Source organism: Cheilinus undulatus, linkage group 23 (genome assembly GCF_018320785.1).
Source record: "Cheilinus undulatus linkage group 23, ASM1832078v1, whole genome shotgun sequence".
Lineage (NCBI taxonomy): Eukaryota > Metazoa > Chordata > Actinopteri > Labriformes > Labridae > Cheilinus > Cheilinus undulatus.
Window position 1 is genome coordinate 30331018 of NC_054887.1, and position 21001 is coordinate 30352018.

General features: G+C 39.7%; 1 protein-coding gene across 1 annotated transcript; it reads left to right on the top strand.

Annotated features, from left to right (window-relative positions):
* The first annotated feature begins 273 nt into the window (after window positions 1-273).
* xpot (exportin, tRNA (nuclear export receptor for tRNAs)) lies at window positions 274-19657 on the top strand. Its single transcript, XM_041780362.1, has 25 exons — window positions 274-417; window positions 5536-5689; window positions 5853-5935; window positions 6060-6116; window positions 6207-6276; window positions 6431-6649; window positions 6729-6913; window positions 7302-7470; window positions 10359-10595; window positions 10710-10748; window positions 10835-10897; window positions 10985-11109; window positions 11213-11357; window positions 12700-12819; window positions 12912-13006; window positions 13151-13220; window positions 13320-13558; window positions 13939-14224; window positions 14346-14535; window positions 14768-14884; window positions 14962-15077; window positions 15166-15213; window positions 15298-15369; window positions 16941-16997; window positions 17080-19657. The coding sequence occupies exons 2-25, from the start codon at window positions 5603-5605 to the stop codon at window positions 17104-17106; spliced, it is 2916 nt and encodes a 971-aa protein (XP_041636296.1). The 5' UTR covers window positions 274-417; window positions 5536-5602; the 3' UTR covers window positions 17107-19657.
* Window positions 19658-21001: the final 1344 nt, after the last annotated feature.

Consider the following 21001-nt stretch of genomic DNA (forward strand, 5'->3'; position numbering starts at 1 on the left):
CCATTTTAACGGAGGCGGCGCCCCGGCAGACTTTCTTTCTTGTAATATTTTATTCTCGTAATATAACGACTTTATTCTCGTAATATTACGTTTTTTCTCGTAATATTATGACTTTATTCTCGTAATGTCAAAAACAACAATATTTAATTCTTTTATTTTTTTCTCTTCGTGTGGCCCTAATATACCGTCGTATATTAAGTCTATGGTGTAGGGGTGATAAATAATTTTACACCAATCTCATGAACGAACCTCTTCCTGTGTTCGTGACCCGGATGTTAACGGAGTGGACACGCCGCTCCTCCGTCGTGTGTCGGTGAGTCTAACCGACATGCAGCTGCGTTTCTGGTGAATTCTCTGCTGCTCCTGCGATGAGTTGACGGGGGGAAAAAACAACCGAAGAATCAGATTTTCATTAAGGTGAGCTTTCCGGAATATTCTAATTATCTCAGTAATTTTCAGCCCGATCACCAACGGCTAACGTTAGCGGAGTTTGTCATCGTGAGATTTTCACAGCGGTGATGTGATTGAGGGAGGCGAGCAGGTAACGTTGCCGAGACGAAATTAAAACAAGAAAACAAACTCTTTAAACTGCTCATACATCCGTCCAGGTACTAAATTTCGCTGTGCTTTAAAGCTCCCGTAGATGACTTTAGCTTTATTACATGACATGGTGTCAGGATTGCTTCAGTTGGCCAGCGTTGAAGCTACTCGGTGTCATGGTTTAACTGGTGGTGGATTATATGGTGATACTCTGACAGGCGCGGCCTCTGAGGACCCTAGTTTACCCTGAAAACAGCGTTAAACATCCCATCATACCACTTGCTCCCCAATTTGAAGAACATTTTAGAGACAGTTACGTAACTATGATGGAGTATGCGGCTCTCAGAGTGGGTACAGAGACATACATGTCAAAATAGTGGTGATAGGTGACTTCGAAGATGCCTGTTAAGACAATGCAAACTGTCTTGACTCATTCCGATACTCATTGAAATAAGTCCATAATTTTAGCTACTGTAGTTGCCTTTTTAAATCTAGTTGATTTGGAAATACTTGTACGTATACAAAGTCTAAAATAGACGCATACGGTCTTAAGTGTAGCATAGAAATAGAATTGACACCGAAACACATTCGTTTCGTGACACATTCCTTACTTAATCATGTTTATTTAAAGACAGTGGCTAATTCATCAGGATGCCATCACTTCTGGTAGTTATATGTTTGTGTACAGCAACTTACACGGGCAAATCATGAGGTTTTTCTTGACGAGTCACCACCTTTTGCATTTATTTTAAACAGGCGTCTGTGAAGCCACCGATGTTTTCTTTCCTAATTTTCATCAATATACATTATGCCATATTTGCTCTTTCATGTCGACATTAGTATCTCGGATATACAAATTAATAAATATAAGAGGAAAACTAGCGGCATAATAGGATGCCAAGCGTTGTTTTGATAGCAGACTAGGGTCCTCGAAAGCTACGCCTGGCCAAGTATCACCAATTCAACCATGACACCGAACCTGGCTAACGCTAGCAGAAGTTAGCAGCAGTCAGCTATTTTGTATGTGGGTGAAGTTGTTAGCTTGTAGCACCGCAGTGTCAACTTTTAGGAGTGGCCCTGTCAGCGGGTCGCATCTTCACCCACAACACCAATTTATGTGGTTTATAAACGTCTTTTATTCCCAGCAGGGGTGTTTTATACTAAGAGTTGTCGTTATAAACAGGGAATGGGGGCTAAAAGTGTTGACGCCGTGTTGCATCATGTGCGCACAGTGATGATGACTGAGCTGTTGTTATCACTCAATACTAATACTGTATTTACATTAGCATTAGCTGTCATTGTTGGTTCGTCATAATTGAAGCATTTCAGGCATCTTTGTTGACTAAACTGTCCGTTAGTTAGCTCACCTGTGCACAGGTATCCTAACCACGTTTCAGGCCAGCAGCCTGCCATATTATCAGCTCCCAGGTTATCGACATATGTGGATATACTTACACTGAACACACACGGCTAAAGGGGATTTACCCTTTAAACTGAGAATTTAAAAAAAACATGAGTCATGATTTGTTTTTCTATGATAGAGATTCATTCAACCATCAGGGTAGAAATATGGTATATAGGTACCAATTAAATAGCAATTAAAAATCTAGTATATGAACAAAAATGATATGTATTTATGCTAAAAGACTAGATGTTTGAAAGAGTATAAAGGTTCGTGTAATGCAAAGTAATATTACAAGATTTCCTACGTTTTAAGAAGAAGTTATACGTAGTAATACCTCAAGGGGAAATTTTACCCTCCATTTCTGAACATGCTCCACACACATGGGCTGACATACATGTACAGACAGGATACCATGTACAGTGTGAGGGTTGGTGTGAATGAAAGAGCATCACCTAAGCGGTTGGGAATTCAGTGCCTTGCTCAAGGGCACCTTAGCAATATTAAGGTAATGGACTGGCACCTCTCTTACCAGATCAACTTTCAGACTTGGTCCAACCAGGACTTTGGCCAGAAACTCCCTGGTTCCCAAACAAGGTCCTTCCAGACTCAGCTACTGTCATAAAAACGCAAATAACGCTTTGCACCAGTGTTGTTTCAAGCTGTTAGTCATTTATTTTTAATTCGTGGGCTTGGGTAGTACTTGGATGGGCGGCTGCATGGGGGTGCAGGGGCTGGCGCTGTTGCCTCATAGCAAGAAGGTCCCTGGTTCACTTCCTGATCAGGGCCTTTCTGTGCATGTTCTCCCTGTGCATGTGTGGGTTCTCTCTGGGTACTCCGGCTTCCTCCCACCACCAAAAACATGCTCATTAGTTTAATTGATCACTCTAAATTGCCCGTAGGTGTGAGTGTGAGCATGCCTGGGTGTCTGTCTCTATGTGGCAGCCCTGCAATTGACTGGCGACCAGTCCAGGATGTACCACGATCCCAAACATGATAAGCAGTATAGAAAATGTATGGATACACTAAAACAAGAAAAAAAAAAAATTCTTCAGTTTTAGTCCTTACATTTAGGGCTGGGCAATTAATTGCAAATTAGATTAAATGCAATATGGCCTGCTGCAATTTAAACATCGCAAAAGTTGCAATATTCAATTTAAATATTGTGTAAAAATACCAGTTTAATATTTTATTTGCATCAGAGGTTTTATACACATAATGCAAACATTCACATTTTCTTAGTATAAAAATTCCTGCTTTACTAATGTCTTTGTTATTTGAAATGAGATTGACATAAAAATGATTATCCCCTTCAATATAGCAATTGATATCAAATTTGCAATATAAGCCAAAATAATTGCAATTAGATGTTTGTTTGAAGTTGTTTCCCCCAATATATTACATCTAATATTGTTACATTATAATTTAGAATGATTTATTTTTGTATTTATTGAAAAATATATAAAAAAGGACCTAAAAATAATTGCATATTAAATCGCAATCGCAATATTGGGAGAAAAAAATCACAATCAAATTATTTTTGCAAATCGTTTTGAGCAATATTGTCACTTAATTTAAATGTAAAACACTAATATTAATGCACTATTAATTAGTGCCTCACAGTTTGGTTTTAATGCATGATTGCGTTTACACTGGACAGTATTTTGATTGTGATTTTGATTCCATTCATATGTGGAATCATGAGTCTGCTTGCTTGTTTTTATAAGGAAAATGCGGAGAATAATGATAGTTTAGAAGTGTGTATTTCTCAACTCCTAACATCCTGATGTATTTGCAATTAGTTTAATTGCCCAGCCCTTCTATCAATTAGGGCTGGGAAATTAATCACAAATTAGATTAAATTGCAATATAACTCGTGCAATTTTCAAATCGCACACAGTGCAATATTTCCTTAACCTGAAATGTGTCAAAATACCACTTTGATACAATTTTTTTGTAGCAGAGATTTTCTGCTCTCATTATGCATACATTCAAGTATCTCTTTATTAGAATAGTTTACAAACATCCTACTTTTGCTGTTCATGTAGAAGTATGTAAAAGTCAAAATATGATTCAAATTTTTAAATTGTGAGTCTAAGAGATCAAACTATGGGATTATGAAGTCAAAGTTTGAAGTTGAAAATATGAGGTAAAATACAAAATAATTAGTTAAAAAGGTCAAAATATCACTTAAAAATTAGAATTATGAATCTTAAAGCTTAAAACATTATATGGGAAGTCAAAATTATGAGCTGAAATGCTTAAAGTATGAAATTAAAAGTCGAAATCCTAAAGTTGAGTCCTGACATGCTCACTCAGTATCACCCAACCAGGTCGCTCAGATCTTCAGGTATGGGCTTCTAAATGTGCCTAAAGTAAAATGCAGATCAGGTGAAGATGCATTTAGCCACTATGGTGCTGTTCTGTGGAATAAGCTGCCAATTGACCTGAGGTCAGCAGACACTTTTAAGTTCTTTTAAGAGAATTCTGAAAACATTGCTTTTCTCTTATGCCTTTGACTGTTATATAAAGTACAATGTATTATTAGCATTTTGCCTGTGTACACATGGCACTGTACGTGTGTGTGTGTTTGCTTGAATTGCTGATTGCTTTTTCTGTTTGTTTTTAATCTTCTGTAAAGCACATTGAGTTTACACCCATGTGAAATGTTCTATACAAATAAAGTTGAATTAATTGTGTGATGCTAAATTGAAAATGTGAAATTAAAACACAAATTAAATTCTTTTCCCAAATTCCTGACTTCCTGTCTAAATATTTTTACTCCTTACTTTTTCAGATTTTGTGACTTAACAAGGATATCTTAAATCATCAAGGATAAGTTTACATATTTATACTTGAGTAAATCTGCAGACCTCAGACTGATGGGCCAGTTATATCAGAATTACATTAGATCATCTTGCAGGCCGGATTCAACTGTTCCATGGACCAGATTTGGCCCCTGGGCCTTGAGTTTGACACCTGTGCCTTAAATGTAGAGTGGAGAGATATCTTGGGTTTTGAACATGTAGCACTAAAATTTTAGCCTCCTTTTTTAGACAGTCTTAGTCTGTCTTATTTGTCAGAATTAATGCTTCTTTGCACCACTGTTGGTGAAAAAATCCCTCCTAAAATGCAGCTTAATGTATTTTTGTAAGGTTGTCAAAAATGTGGATACCACAGGATTTAAAACAGTCTTTTAGGAATGCATCAATACTGGTACCAGGTATCGGGGCTGATACCAAGCTTGTAAACTTGTAAAACATTGCAGATACTGTGCTCAGTGTCATTGAACAGCATCATGTTTGCCACAGTCTGGGATTAGGTAGGTAAAGTTGAAGCCATGTCTGCAATTTGTTGATATTTGCAATTTTATGTATCAGTTTTTTATTCCAATAATCTGAATAACAAAGTATCACAGCTTTAAAAAATGTTGGCCTTTTAGCTATTTCTTTAACAGAGAACTTCCACACACTGTCTAAACTGTACAAATACATTGCCAACAAATCCAGTTAATGCCTGAATTATATATCAGTGTTTACATGGTGTTATTGTGTTGATACGGTCCCTATATCACTTCATATTTCTCTCCTCAGATGAGATTAATCTGCCTGCCTGCAGCAGAGAGGAGTCAACCTGCATTGGAGAAAAGCTAACCCACGAATGGCCTGCCAGTCTGTCGCTGCAATCATGGACGAGCAGGCCCTGCTGGGGCTCAACCCAAACGCCGACGCCCGCTACAGGCAGAGGGTAACACACACCGATTTATTTCTATTTTAGTGTGTGCAGCCAGCGGAGTCTATACATTAGGCTAGGAGAGACCTGCAGAGTGTTTTTACATATGTTCAGTGACAGTTCCACATGATGTGTCTTATAGGTAAAAATAATAAGTGATATTTCTGTCTGTTTTCAGGCCATGGCTTACTTTGAGCAGCTGAAGGAGTCTCAGGATGCCTGGGAAGTTTGTGCAGAAGCTCTCGCCAAAGGGATTTATAAGTGAGTCACACCTACAACAGTCTTTAATCTAAATTTCTTTAGATTAAACAAAAAGAACAGATTTAATAAAAAGTGATGTGATCTCTTTAAAGCTTCTGACTGATTGTTCAATCCTTCTTTTTAGTGATGACCACGTGAAGTTCTTCTGTTTCCAAGTTCTGGAGCATCAGATAAAGTTCAGGTGAGAAAGGAGAGGCTCTGCTGGGTTTTCTTTAGTGATGATAACTTATCATGTCATAATCTCATCCTGTTTTCTGTTGCTTTGGTGCAGACACGCTGGTCTGAGTGCTGTTCAGCAGCAGCTCATCAGAGAGACGCTGATGAAGTGGCTCCAGTGTCAGGTAATTCACAACATGATGGGATTAAAGCAGACATGTTATAAACACAATTAAAGCCTCATCTGAAGTTCTGAGCTTTTGAGAGCGAGCTCTCCATATACCAAAGTCTCTAAATGTAAACAAATCAAACGTTTTTTTGGTCCCTTCTGGTCTGCAGCTGATGAACACCCAGCCTGAGAAGCCGTTCATCAGGAACAAGGCGGCCCAGGTGTTCGCCCTCACCTTCGTCATGGAGTATCTAGCTCTGTGGCCCAAGTTCTTCTTCGACATCCTCTCCCTGGTGGGTCTGAACCCTCACGGCGTCGACATCTACCTGAGGACACTGATGGCCATCGACGCCGAGGTGGTGGACCGAGACATCCTGCACTCACCTGAGGTCAGACCCGCTCAATCCTCCTCCTTTCCACAGGTTTATAAAACTCTTTTCACTGATCTCATCCTTTTTGTCCCTTCAGGAGACTCGTAGGAACACTCTGATCAAAGACGGGATGAGGGAGCAGTGCATCCCTCACCTGGTGGAGTCCTGGTTTCAGATCCTGCAGACGTACCAGCAGACGCACCCTGAGCTCACCTGTCAGTGTCTGGAGGTGGTGGGAGCCTATGTGAGCTGGATCGACCTCAACCTCATCGCCAATGACCGGTCAGTCACCTCACACAAACACAGCTCTCTGGGGGGATAACTGAAGAGTTTCGAAGCGACCATTTGTCCAGCCCCAACTTAGTTGCCAATAAAATTTGCAAAGAGGAAATTACAGCCAAAACTCATAAAATAATGAGTTACACTGCTGCTGTGGAAATGAAATCCATCTGTTGCATGGGTTGTTGGTAGTTTATCATTTAATGCAACGGCAGCTTGGTGAACCTGAACAGGCTCTCAGCTGATAAGTTATCAGAGTTAGCGACTGCTTCATTTAAGGTGATCTCTGCTGATAGTTGGACTAAAAGAACAGCAGTCTCTGACTTTCTGTTTCAATCCTTTTATGACATTTATCTTGAGTCATTTTCAGTGTTTTTGGTTTTGTTTTCAGCTTTGTGAACCTGCTGCTGAGTCAGATGTCAGTGGAGGAGCTCAGAGAGGAGGCCTGTGACTGCCTGTATGAAATCGTCAACAAAGGGATGGACCCGGTGGATAAAACAAAGCTGGTCGAGTCTCTGTGTCAGGTTCTTCAGACTGCAGGGTTCTTCAATGTAGAACAGGTGAGATTCAGACTCAGAGCTGCAATTTGATCCAGAAATCTATGAGATTCAGTCAAGAAATGTTTCTTTTATTGTCATTATCATGGGCGGGGTGAGGGGTTGTGACTTCTGGTGCTCAGCCCTGAATATTTTCATAAAAAAATAACCCCAGGCTGGTTGTTAGTATGTTGCTTATGGCCTTGCTGATCACAGCATGGAAATCTAATTTTTAAAGCAATTTTAAAAATCTGGTCTTTTTTTTTACTTTTAAGCACATATGTACGGAAGAGGATTAGGGACATGTAACAAAAAATATTTGGTAAATGCATTTTTTAAATCCCAAGAAAAACGACTTTTTCTTAGAATAAAAAAAATGCATGCCAATTTTTGAATGGCCCTAATACTTTCTAGTATCGATACACTCATTGCAGTGTACAAAATACTTTTAAAATTGTCCTAAAAATACAATTTTCAGCATTTTTGTGGATATATCAATATCTCAAACCCCAATTGTTGCTTTTTATGTGCTTTGTTTGAAAATGTAGAGCTTCAGTTGTAAACCTTTTACCAAATTCCTACCCTACTTATGCAGTGTTACTTAAAAGATAAACTTAGACATTTTAAGAATGATAATAATGACACTTTTAGCTCAGTTAGGTTAAGAAAAAAATGATGTTATCAATTAAGTATTTTTTTTAAGGTTGAACAATATTATTTTTACCTAAATGATGCATAGATCTTTGGCATTTTGAATTTAGATTTTTAGTTAAAAGTGTGCAAAAATAGTGCATTAAACTGTGTGACAAGCAAAAAAATTCTAGGGAAGTGCCCACCACTCAGCCATCCTTTGTTTGGGCTCAGCCCTGCCCCTGGTCATTATATTTTCTATATCCTAACATGTTAAAGTTTAATTATAAGGCCGCCTCAGCTCTCCTTCATCACCTGCCACAGTCTTCCTTATGCTTTCTCCTTGTGAAAGTTGTTTGCAGTATTTCTTATGTGCAAACAAACAATAAATAAAAACATGAAATCTGGATGTTTAAGATAAGACATGAGGAGACATTGAGATGTTAGTTAACAGTTTTTAAAAGGTTCATAAAACAGAATAGCTGAGGCTGGAGGCATTACATTTTTTGAGTTGTCTTGTACATCTTGGCTCTTCTTGTGAAGCATGTCTGAATTCTGAGAACAAGCCATTAACTTTAAAGAAACAATTTAGATTTGCCTCATCAAGCGAAGCAAAGTCGATGATGGAAAATACTGACATCATGATAGTTTTTCTTACTGCAATTTTTATCGCGATTAAATAAAGAAGACACCAGATACAGTACATGGTGCACCATGCAGTGCACACAAGGAGCAGTAAACCAACTAATCAGCATATCCGAGCTGTTAATAGACTGTTTATTCAAGCTAATCAGGAAAAAGGGATGCTGATAGCTGGAAAATCATAACTTAACATTGTCTGTCTGCCTCAAGTGTCATGCTGGTGTGTCTGTGGCAGCAGCAGCGTCTCTAGCAGTGTAAATTTTGTCAGCTGTTTTTAATTTTAGCCTTAGTCTTCAGACAAAATGTCTTTCAGTTTTAGTCCCATTTCAGTCATTTCCAGCTTTTTTAGTTTTAGTCTAGTTTTAGTCCATAAAAAGTCCTCATGTTTTAGTCTTTACTTTTAGTCCAAGCATTATTTCTCTTACCTAAATCTGGTATCAAACCATGGTAGTGTGTTCTCTGCACTCTGCCAAACCTGGGGTCCCTGCTTTCTACACCTGAGAGGCAGAATAGATACAGCTGCATTGTTTTTTGACAGATTTACCCACATGGATTTTGAATGTCCAAGGACAACTACATTACATTTTTGTCAGCTTTAGTCATCACAGATCTATTTTTGTTTGTCTTAGTCTAGTTTTTGTCATGGAAAAATCGGCTGTTGACAAATAGCTTTAGTTGAAGACATTAACACTGTTCTCTAGTTGCATGAATGTGCATACAGGAAACACGGACTCTGTCTGCACAGTGCCCAGTTCTCTGACTGCTGATGGTGATAGCAGACAGACACAGAAGTGGCAGCATGATGACTAACACTTCACATCCTGTGAGCTTTGCCAGTTAAATTGCATTGCAAGGTATACAGATGCTGGACAGTAAAAGTACAGCAGTGAGTCAAGAAGAAGGGCCGGGGTGGTTTTTGACTTTGATTCTGCAGCTCCATAACCTAAGCAGTTAATCTCTGAATCAGAGGGGAGGTTTGTGCAAAGTTTAAAGAAAATCCCTCTAAGCATTTGTGAGAAATCACATCATAAAAATGGCATGGATGTTTGTGGGCACATGGTTGTTGCTAGCACAGAAACATAAAAACACAAATATTTAAAAGAACGAGGAAATACACGGCACCATAATTTTCTGTGTCAGCCCTGCAAATTTGAGAGTTTTATAGACATTTGACCATTTTATTATTCTGTTCGTTATATATAAGTCCTTCATGACACTACAAATCAAAACCTCTCTGTCACATTTAGAGCCTTGTTTCTCAGCTGGTGGGTCAAGACCCAAAGCTATTTTTTTTGGACTGCAAAGCTATTTTTAGTAGGTTAAAGGAAAAAATATGCATGAAAAAAGTTTTTTCCATTTCAAGTTGAGTTAGGGTTGTGATTGGCCATTAAGGAGGAGGTGGGGGGTCGTAACACTAAAACAGTTCAGTTTAGTACCACTGGCAGAGAAATGGACTTCAGTGTGGTTGTTTGTGCCGTTGTTGGTCTTTGTAGGTCAGCGTGTATCTCTGAGATAAGAGCTCCATGTTTACTTTAGACACATGTTTATATTCACACTTGGCTCACACGCTCTTCCTGCCTCTCCTTCACTTCCTGGTTATCAGAATGTTTTATGTCCCTCCTCTCTCCCTGTCCGTTCAGGAGGAGGACGTAGACTTCCTGGCTAAGTTTTCCCGCCTGGTGAACGGGATGGGTCAGAGTCTGGTGCTGAGCTGGACCAAGCTGTCTAAGACGGGAAACGTGAAGGACACGGCGGAGACGCTGCAGGCTATCGAGGCCAAAGTGCCGCTGCTTCTGCAGCTGCTGGTGCACGAGGACGACGACATCTCGGCCAACATTGTCGGCTTCTGCTATGAATACCTGCACGTCCTCAAACAGGTAAATGGACTGGACCAATCAGAGGCCAGGAGGCATGGAGGGGTAATATTAACCTGCAGATACTTTTGATATTTAGGGTTTTAAGAATTATTTCTAACGTGAACTTTTTTGTAGCTCCCTCAGCTGACAGACCAACAGAAGGCAAATGTAGAGGTAAGTCTCTGATTTTAAACTTTTCTGCCAAATATCAGATTATTAATGTGAAGTTTTAAAGATTAAGACTCGTTCTTCCTCTCCAGGCGATCATGCTCGCTGTCATGAAGAAACTGACCTACGATGACGAGTACAACTTTGAAAATGAGGCAAGTTTCTCTCTGGTGTGCTCGCTGTTGTCTGTTAACACTCTGACATTATATTAGAGTATTAAATGCTGCTGTTGTCTTCATCAGGGTGAAGATGAAGCGATGTTTGTGGAGTACAGGAAGCAGCTGAAGATGCTGCTGGACCGTCTGGCTCAGGTTTCTCCTGAGCTGCTGCTGGAGGCTGTCCGACGGGTCTTTACCAACACCATGCAGTAAGTCCTCTTCATTTATGTGCTTGAATTTGATGGGAATATTGCAGCAAAACAACCAGTTTTAGATGAGGTTTTAAAGCGTTTCTGATCTGTGTTCCTGCAGGAACTGGCAGACGGCTCAGTTTATGGAGGTGGAGGTCGCCATCAGGCTGCTCTACATGCTGGGCGAGGCTCTGCCGGCGTCTCACGGCGCTCATTTCTCTGGAGACACGGCAAAGACGAGCGCGCTGCAGGACATGATGAGAACGGTCAGTTACCAGACTTCTAGTTAAAGCCTGGGATTTTATTTAATTCAGTCCTTCAATGCAGGGGTTCTCAACCATTTCAGCCTGCGACCCCCAAAATAAAGGTACCAGAGACGGGGGACCCTTACTGTACCTGAAGGTGGTTGAACACAGCCATGCACCTTCAAGAATAGTCATGTGTAGACAAGGCCGCACATAAGGGGGAAAAATGGGAGAGCTTTCTGGGGCCCAGCCAAACTAGGGGCCAGCAAAATCATGGTCCACTGTAAAGTTGACCTGTGGTATTTTATATTTAACTTGAATAATAACCACTCTTATCTAAGAAGCAAATTTTAATTCATTTGTGTAGTAAGAAGCCCTCTTAAAAATGTTAATCCTTTTGTTAAAAACAGAATTCAAATATGTTAAAAATAGCTAAAATGGGTATATAATGGCAAATAATGGCTTAGAAAGGTGGTGAAATTTGATTTTAAAAGCAGAAATGGACCAGAAATGCCAAAAATTATGTGAAAATGGCAAAAAATTGGCATATTAAGTGGTGAAAGGGGATTGGAAAGTGGCTGAAATGGCATTAAAGTAGCAGAAATAGGTGGGAATTTGGTGAAATGGGATGAAAAATTGATATAAACTGGCCATAAATGGTTGACTGAGGCAGAAATAGTCAGAAACTGGCAAAAATTGGCATATCAACTAGTGAAATGTGTCTTAAAAAGTGGTTGAAGTTCTTAACATTGGCAATAATGAGTCAACAGAGCCAACTATAGGCAGAGAGTTACAAGATTTGGTTTGGAAGTGGCAAGAACATGCAAAAAAGTGGTGGAAAGGGTTTAAAATTGACAAAAATAATGGTTTTAACTTGCAAAAATCTGTTAAAATGGGCTAAATTGGTGGGAAGGGTGGTGACATAAAATTTTAAAAGCAGCAGAAATGGGTTAGAAATGCCAAAAATTAGATAAAAGTGGCAAAAAAATAAGCAAAAAAGTTGCAAAATTGTGTTTAAATCAAGGCATCTGGAGACCCCCTCTCAGTGTCTCACGACCCCCAATGAGTTCCTGACCCAAATGTTGGGAACCCCTGCTTAAATGAACCTGCCTTTATTTTAGAGGACCATTGATACGAGACGAGCCTTAAGTTATCCAGGGAAGAAACACAGTAGAGATGAGAGACAAGAAGATGGGATAGAAATGTAAATTTGCAGGAGAAAATTATTAAACTCTGTGAAACTGGGATCTCACTGAGGTGATTATGCCTCGTCTGAATGTGCAGAAGCACCAGGCTAGTATTACGGGACTAGGGGACCTTTTATTAAAAGCTTTCTGGTATGTTTTTTATCATCTGTCCTCAGTTGGTGTCATGTGGCGTCAGTGGATATCAGCACAGCTCGGTCTCTCTGGAGTTTTTTGAAACTGTTGTCCGCTACGATAAGTTCTTCATCGTGGAGCCGCAGCACATCCCCAACGTTCTGGTGTGTTAGTTATTATTTTTGCATGTGTTGTAGATGTAATTTAACATCTATGTGAGGAATGTAAAGTCAGTCTGTGTTGCTTTTCCTGTCAGATGGCGTTCCTAGACCAAAGAGGGCTGAGACACAACAGCCCGAAGGTCCGCAGCAGAGTGGCCTACCTGTTCTCCAGATTCGTCAAAACTCTGCAGTGAGTCGAGCTTCAGTTTTTCTTTCAGTCCTCAGCTGCAGGGCTGCTTTCACCTCTTCCCTGGTCATTTTTTAGACTAAAGACACTGTTCAGACTGTTCTAGATTGTTTTTTTTTCCTGACTGTTGGTTAATTATTCTCACAGTAAACACATGAATGCTTTCATCGAGGACATCCTGACCAGGATCCAGGACCTGCTGGAGCTCGCTCCTCCTGTGAGCATTAACTTAGGATAAGAATAAACCACAGAATAAACAGAACTTTCTCAATTTTAAACAACAAATCTCCACATTGACTTGTCCCTCTCTGTCCAGGAGAACGGTTTCCCGGCGCTGCTGACCAGCGACGACCAGCTTTTCATGTTCGAGACGGCGGGCGTGCTGATCGTGAACGGGGAGAGTCCTGTGGAGAGGAAACAGGCGCTGATGAGGAGCCTGCTGCTTCCTCTTATGGACGCTTTTCGCCTGCTGCTCGCCAAACTGCCGCAGGAGACCGAGGAGGAGAGGCAGGCAGCACTCGCTGACTGCCTGAGCCACGCTGTCGGGTTTGCCAGGTCAGGGCTGTGCTCAATCAGAGCCAAAATTACACAGTTTTATATGGACATGGAAAAAGTCTAACAGCTTGGTGCCTGTTTGATATCACATCACAAAAGTTAGAAGTCTTATGAACAAAGTATTTGGTATTTTAGAGCCAAAACTTGCAAGAAAACTCACAAACCATTGGTAAAGTGGAGTTTTCTTGCAGTTTATAATCGATTTATCCTTTGTATGTTCCTGTATTATGAAATAGATGCAGCGTACTTAAGTTTTTGGTACTTCAAACATTAAAATAAGCATTTCTGACAGCCTTACTTCAGTTTAATAAAAGTTAGAAACAAAAGACCTTCATCATTCTAAGCTAAACCCTTCCGCTCCTCGTCTTCTTTGTTCATAGCCGGACCAGTAAGGCTTTCAGCAACAAGCAGACGGTGAAGCAGTGCGGCTGCACCGAGGTCTACAGAGACTGTCTGCAGACCTTCCTGCCTGCACTGAGCTGTCCCGTCCAGCGGGGGGTGCTGCGGAGCTCTGTGCGCTCCTTCCTGCACAGAATGATCATCTGCCTGGAGGAGGAGGTGCTGCCGTTCATCCCCGCTGCCTCTGAGCACATGCTGAAGGACTGCGAGGCCAAGGACCTGCAGGAGTTCATCCCACTCATCAGCCAGATCACTGCCAAGTTCAAGGTACGCTGGGAGACTCGTAGAGCAAGCAAGGGACAAGATTAACACCTTTATTTACTCTTCTGTAGCCAGATTACCTCCCTGTGTGGTGTGACAGCTGATTAATGGTCTGTTTCTCCTGCAGCGGCAAGTTTCCCCCTTCCTGCAGCAGGTCTTCATGCCGCTGGTCGTCGCCATCTTCGAGGTGTTGGGCCGGCCGGCGGAGGAGAACGACCAGGCGGCAGCTCTGGAGAAACAGATGCTGAGGAGGAGCTACTTCACCTTTATTCAGACGATCACAGGGAGCGGGATGAACGAGGTGATGGCCAACCAGGGTGAGCCTGAAACAGCAACACCACATTTTAAAAACCTGAGATATCGTTATCTGATTGACATCAAGGCAACAAAATAAAAGTCTAAGACGCCCACTCATCAAATGTCCTATTCACATTGCCAGTTCAAGGTTTGATATTTACACCAGGGATGATAGAGATTTTGTAGATTTTTGCAGACTTTTCCTCCACTTGCAGCTGAAGTTATTTCAAGCTTTACTTCTGTCATTCTCAGGAGCAGAAAACATCGAGCGAGTCGTCTTCACCATCATCCAGGGAGCCGTGGACTTCCCTGACCCTATCGCTCAGAAAACCTGCTTCATCATCCTCTCTAAGCTGGTGGAGCTGTGGGGTGAGAGAAGCCTCCAGAAATCCAGCATTCATTCTGTCTTCTTTTTGTGTAGTTTTTAAACGTGTCTCTCTTCTCAGGGGGTAAAGACGGCATGGTGGGTTTCCCCGACTTCATCTACAAACACATCGTCCCTGCGTGCTTCCTCGCTCCTCTTAAACCGACGTTTGATTTGTCGGACGCTCAGACCGTCCTGGTACGTCTCTCTAACAACGTCCAGCCAAGAAAAGTGATTTTAATGACTCATATCCAAACTGAAACGTGAATCTTCTCCTGTTTTTCAGACATTGTCAGAATGTGCCGTCACTCTTAAAATGATTCATCTCAAAAGGGTAAAATCTTCATTAAAGTAGATGATGTTTAGTTTAGGAAGGATTCTCAGATTTTAACAGATATTGGTTTAATTTCATCCTCAGGGGCCGGAGTTTATTCAGTTTCTGCAGCAGGAGTATTTACCCTCACTCCAGGTGTCTCCAGAGATCTCACAGGTGAGAGCATCCTCATTAAAGCAAAGTCAGTCTGGTTTGGAGAGATCAGCTTTGTGCTGCAGTGGTGATATGTAGATTAGAGTTAGATACGAGTTCTTGACTAAGTTTTCATTACTGCAGACGGGTTGTTTCAGGCAACAATATTATGGTTAATTAACTGCACTCTGGTATTGTCTCCATTCCGATGATAACTTGTGTGTTTGTTAGTGGCAGTTTCGTGTTTATCGTTACGTCATTTCTTGCTGCATTCAGATTTTATCCCAGGCAATCCCTGGTCACAGGATCATGACAACGGCTGTCAACCTGTGTCAATGCGACTTATGTCCACCGTTTTAGAGATAGACCAAAGATACCACCATGAGTGGTCATCTTTTGTCTGGGACAGCCCAGAATCACACTGTTGCCCATGTTGCCACTCTTTTTTTTTTTTTTTTTTTTTTTAAGGTTTATTTTTGGGCATTTTGTGCCTTTATTTGATAGAGGAGAGGACAGTGGATAGAGTCGGAAACAGGGAAGAGAGCAGGGAGAGACATGCGGTAAAGGGCCTCAGGCCGGATTCCAACCCGGGCCGCCCGCGTACATGGGGCGTGCGACTTATCCATTCTGTCACCTGCGCCCCCATGTTGCCACTTTTGACTGCTTTTTTCCTATCTTAGTCATTTTTCACTCATTTTTTGCCACATTTTTGCCGATTTTGGACCATTTTTTGGCCTCTGCAACCCATTTCTGTCACTTCTAACCCATTTTTGCTACTTTCTGACCCTTTTTTTTCTTTCTCTCCTCATTTTTGCCCCTTTTCACCCATTTTTGTTGCTTTTTGCCATCTTTAACTTATTTTTATTGCTTCTTCAAGATGTGTTTGCCACTTTTCCCCACTTGTGTCTCTGGCAAAGGTATCTTTCAACAATTTGTCTCTTTGGTTGAGCAGGGTTAAGTAACACTGTTATAGACCATCCTATGTTGTGAACTCCTGAGTAGTTTTTTCCTGTTTTCTGGAACTTTGCAGAGCATGTTTTCCAAACTCATTCATGTTATCCTCTGAGAAACTGAAGAACAGCCACACTAGTGACTCTGTCGTTGCACATGTGCAGCTTCTTTTTCTCTGGAGCATAATGTTGCAATGCCCCAACCTGGCTCAGAATGTGTAGTCTTTTGAAGCAGCAAAAACGGCTTATCGGTGGATTTTATTATTGAATATTTTATCAGAATGAAAATATAAATATATAATATAATATAAATATGTAGGCTAAAATATTTGCAGGATCAGCCAATATTTTATCTGTACCAATAATTGTAACTCTCTAAAGGCAAACTAAAATTGTCTCATGATAGTACCAATATCAGAAGAATTAACAGTAATATTTGATAAAAGACATTCTAGTGTTAGCATTAGCAGCTATGAGGATTGTGAAATGGACTGATACTGAGAATTACAGTGATTAAAGTAAATCTGAGCTTAGATTCACTAACAATGGTGATAGAAGTAAGGCGTGTGTTGGTGGATGAAGCGGTTAAATCTTTGTGGTGCACCCCCAGTCTGAGTTTGTCATGTTGTTAATCTGATATTTCAGGAGCTTTGCCAAGTTCTCCAGCAGCCGGATATCAAAGTCCTGAAAAACTACATAAAGGTACGAGTGATTTATTGTGATAATTAACCAGACTGTCTCTAAGCTTGTTTTCTGACTTGTCCATGTTTCGTCTCTTCTCCAGGCGTTCTTCCAGCGAGCAAAGCTGTAGGAAATAAAAAACTGGAAGTTCACTTTGGACTTAAAGGACTCTTCACACCAAGTGGCCGTCCCTTCGCCACTTTCAACAACAACAAAAAAGGAACTTAGCTTAGGAGCTGCTTTTGCACTTACGAAGTGAACGCATCACAAAGCTCGCCGATCCGTCTGAGTGGAGACTCGGACGGATGCTCGGCGGACGGACGAATCGTCGAGCTGTCCACGAGGACTCGAGATGAAAAGGAGCTCAGAATCGTGGAGAACTTTGTGGTAACGGCTCTTAGAAGTAAAACAGATCTGTGGGAGAGGAAACGACCCACCTGGAACCCGTTTGGTAAATATCCTCGAACCATCTAAACCCGACGATGGCTTTATCCTAGTTTTTACAGTAGAAACCACATTTCAAAACAGGTTAGTTTGAGTTCTTTGGATGTTGCTGCTGCCACAAAATGGACAAAAAATAAGGGCTGAATTGTGTTATTTTTATTAAATGTGGCATTGATTTATTTTTTTTTATGTGCTGATGTGACGGATGGATGGTTTTAAGTTTGAAGTGAAACGTTAAGTGCTTACAGCCCGGCTAAATCTGCCTTCAGGTTTATTTAAAACGTCCACAAACTTTAATTTCCATTTCTATGGTAAATATCTCAACCACTCTGTTACCTGATGGGATGTTTGAACCCAAGCTTTGGCTTCACCAGCCCACCAAAGTAAAATAAATTATGTAACAATAATGGAATATTTTTTTCCTTCCTGGAAACCTGAAAAATATTTTGGCGCTGTTTTAATTTCAGATGAAAATGAATGAAATAAACGAAGGAACAAAGTGTAAATAAGAGAATAAGATGTTAAAATGTAAATAAAGTTCCTAGCTTTAGTTTTTTTAATCTTCATTCCCATCTGGAAACAATCTCTGGAAGCTCATAAGTGCCAGAAAATAAAAAAATTGAATAACAGAAAATTATCGTATGCCAAAATTTAGTTTAACTTATTTTCACTTAAAATGTACAAAAAGAAAATTGACCCAAATTACAAAAAGGTTTGGATGAATTGTGGCGTATTTCTAATATAGAGTATATAATCTAGTGTGACATGTAATCGATTCAGGATTGTACAAATTATGTCATGTTCTGATATGGTCTGATTTCATCATGGTGCCCCAAGTTTTTTGGAAATTTTGTTAAAGTATGTGTTTGGATTTAATTAACTCTCATTTGTTAATTGTGACATGAAAATTAAAGATTTTAATTACTAGCGTTCTTTCTCAATTTAAAGTTTGACCCTTCAGATCTCATTATTTTAACATGAATTGGCACGTATGGAAGCCCTGGACAGAAAAACATCAATATATTTAGCCTAACCATGCCAATAATATTGTGCATCCCTAGAATGCAGGTGTTATTTCATTACAAAGACACACTGCCACCCACAGGCCTGGCATGTGTATTACAACCTCTTTAGTTTTTGCAGATCTGCGTGCAGAAGTTGAGAAAACACTAATGTCAAAACTTTTGAAAGTGAAAGCAAAACAAGAATCTGTAGTGAGGTAAATGTGGCCAAAGTTAGCGGAAAATCTGCTAAAGTTGATAATTATCACAGTAAAAATAACATCTATAGGTGTGTGTCCATTTAGGGCTTCCATAGACATTATCTAAATTCTTTATATAGTAATTTAACGATTCAAACTTAGACAAAAGTTCTATTTTGGCTTTTTTTGTTGGATTATTGATGGTAAAAAATACAGTTTAGCTATAATGGCATAATCTAGCTTCTGTCATACAGTCAAGCTACGTGCCCCATATTTTTCATGTTTCTTAATTTATTGTAATTTTGATTTTTTGACTCTTTATACACACTAGTATTTTGTGTTTGCAAGATGATTTGTTTTATATTTTTTTATTTTTCTATGAAATAATGAGATTTGAAAGGTGAATTTTTCACCTCATGGCAAATTTAATTTTGTGAAAATAATTTACTGAAATTAAAAATATTAGAATCTGGACCTCTTAAAATCTTAATCATGGGTATTTTAGGGTTTCAGTTTTCTTACTTGACTCTTTTGGCACAGTGGGCTTCCGTAGACTCACATTAACTCATTATAGGAATCACTTTTGTACAGGTGGTGTAAAAACATGAATTAGCACGTGTACAGAAGCAGCTCGGTGAGTTTTATATCGAAGCATTTGTGACAATTCAGGCTGTTGATTATGCAACGCTTCACTGCGAGCAATACTGTGAACGAACCAATCAGAGCAAGACAACGAGATCTAACTGTAAAATAAAACATATCCACGTTAACTGTTGAGTCTGTACAGATGCTTTGGATATTGTGACCCCCTCTGTCTCACTGTACATCAGGAAGAATCCCTCCACATCCACACGCAGAATCTGTTTGTGATGTTCAGTGCATTCCTTGTAATTTGGTTTACTTTTATTTTCTATTTGTCTTTATATTTTTGGTATTTTCCCCGGAAATTTGCCTTGGAAAACCTCCAGAGAAAGTGCCTGAAAGTGTTAAATTAATCTGGTCATACAGGCATATAAATAAACAAATTTAAGGCGTTCATCTTGGTGGTATTGTATATTTTTCTAAGTGTGAACAAATCCTATAAAAAAGAAAAAATATTTACATGCACTTTATTCAACTTCAACATTCTCCCACGATTATGAGTAAATCTTGTATGTTTACTGTAAATCTGGACTGAGTAATCCTGTTTTCTTGAGCTAAAATGCTGATTCTAAGTCAGTGCATGAAACTGAAAAAGACTGGCATATTAAAGGAAAGCCAGCATTTTGAGTTTAAAATAGTGTGGCAGTTAAGTTGAGAATGATAATTACAGATTTACTCTGAATCGCAGGAAACAGATTTTTAATGAAATGTATGGATTCAAATCCTGTTTAGGCTTCTGTTTAACCAAATATGTGCCCAAGCCACTCGTGTTTGACAAAAGCATCTGTTGCTCTTAAACAAATACATGAATTTATAAATAGTTTCATTTTTAAAGACTGTAATGTCCTGACAGAGTAGGGTTGTCACGATTCCAGAATGTTAAAGTTTGTGATGGTTTTAATAAGAAACAAAAAAAAAATAACTTTATGAAAAGCTGTTTTATACCAGTGACAAAAATTAAGGTCTTGACTTAGGCAAGAATTTTTGTTTCCACAGAAAACTTCTGTCAAAAATGTGAAAACCATCTTCAATGTTCCAGAGCTGAGCTGTTGAACTGTACAGGAGTTTGATGGACTCATTTCTCTCTTAATCATCCTAGCTCATTGTTTTTCTTAAAACCATGCAAATAAAAAACAAGAGGCCTACAATAGAGCCGTGCGGAACCCCACTTCTGATTTAGCAGTTAGCCTGCATTTTTAATGGACTCTTTCCTCTCCTGCACATATGAGTTGCATTTTAATTTGACTTAAAACCCTTCAAAAACAAAACTAGAGGACCTTAAATAGAGCCATGTGGAACTCCAACTCTGATTCTGCAATTAGGATGCAGATTTTGTTGGACGCATTACTCCTGTACACACCCTAGTTGCAAAGATGACCTACAATAGAGCCATGTGGAACTCCACCTTTGATTTGACAGTTTTCCTGCAATTTGATGGGCTCATCCCTCACCTACAGACCCTAGTTCTATCAACATTTGACTTAAAAGCATGCACACATTAATCTAAGCAGGACCTAGAATAGAACCATGTGGAACATCAACTCAGATTTGCAGTTAGCCTGCAATCTATTAGGCTCATTCCTCTCCTAAACATACTTGTTACATTATTATCTGACTTAAAACCATGCAAATGTGAAACTAAAAAGGACCTAGAATAGAGCCATGTGGAACTCCCCTTCATTCTCAATCATAAAGAACCATATATCATTTAAATTTACCTTAACTTTGGAAATATTTG

Bases quoted from the DNA above. Each gene is read 5' to 3' on its own strand.
- xpot (XM_041780362.1), top strand. From the start codon at position 5,603: ATGGCCTGCCAGTCTGTCGCTGCAATCATGGACGAGCAGGCCCTGCTG. The intron at 6,914-7,301 runs GTCAGTCACCTC...TTTTGTTTTCAG, and splicing joins AACCTCATCGCCAATGACCG to CTTTGTGAACCTGCTGCTGA. The intron at 10,596-10,709 runs GTAAATGGACTG...ACTTTTTTGTAG, and splicing joins ACCTGCACGTCCTCAAACAG to CTCCCTCAGCTGACAGACCA.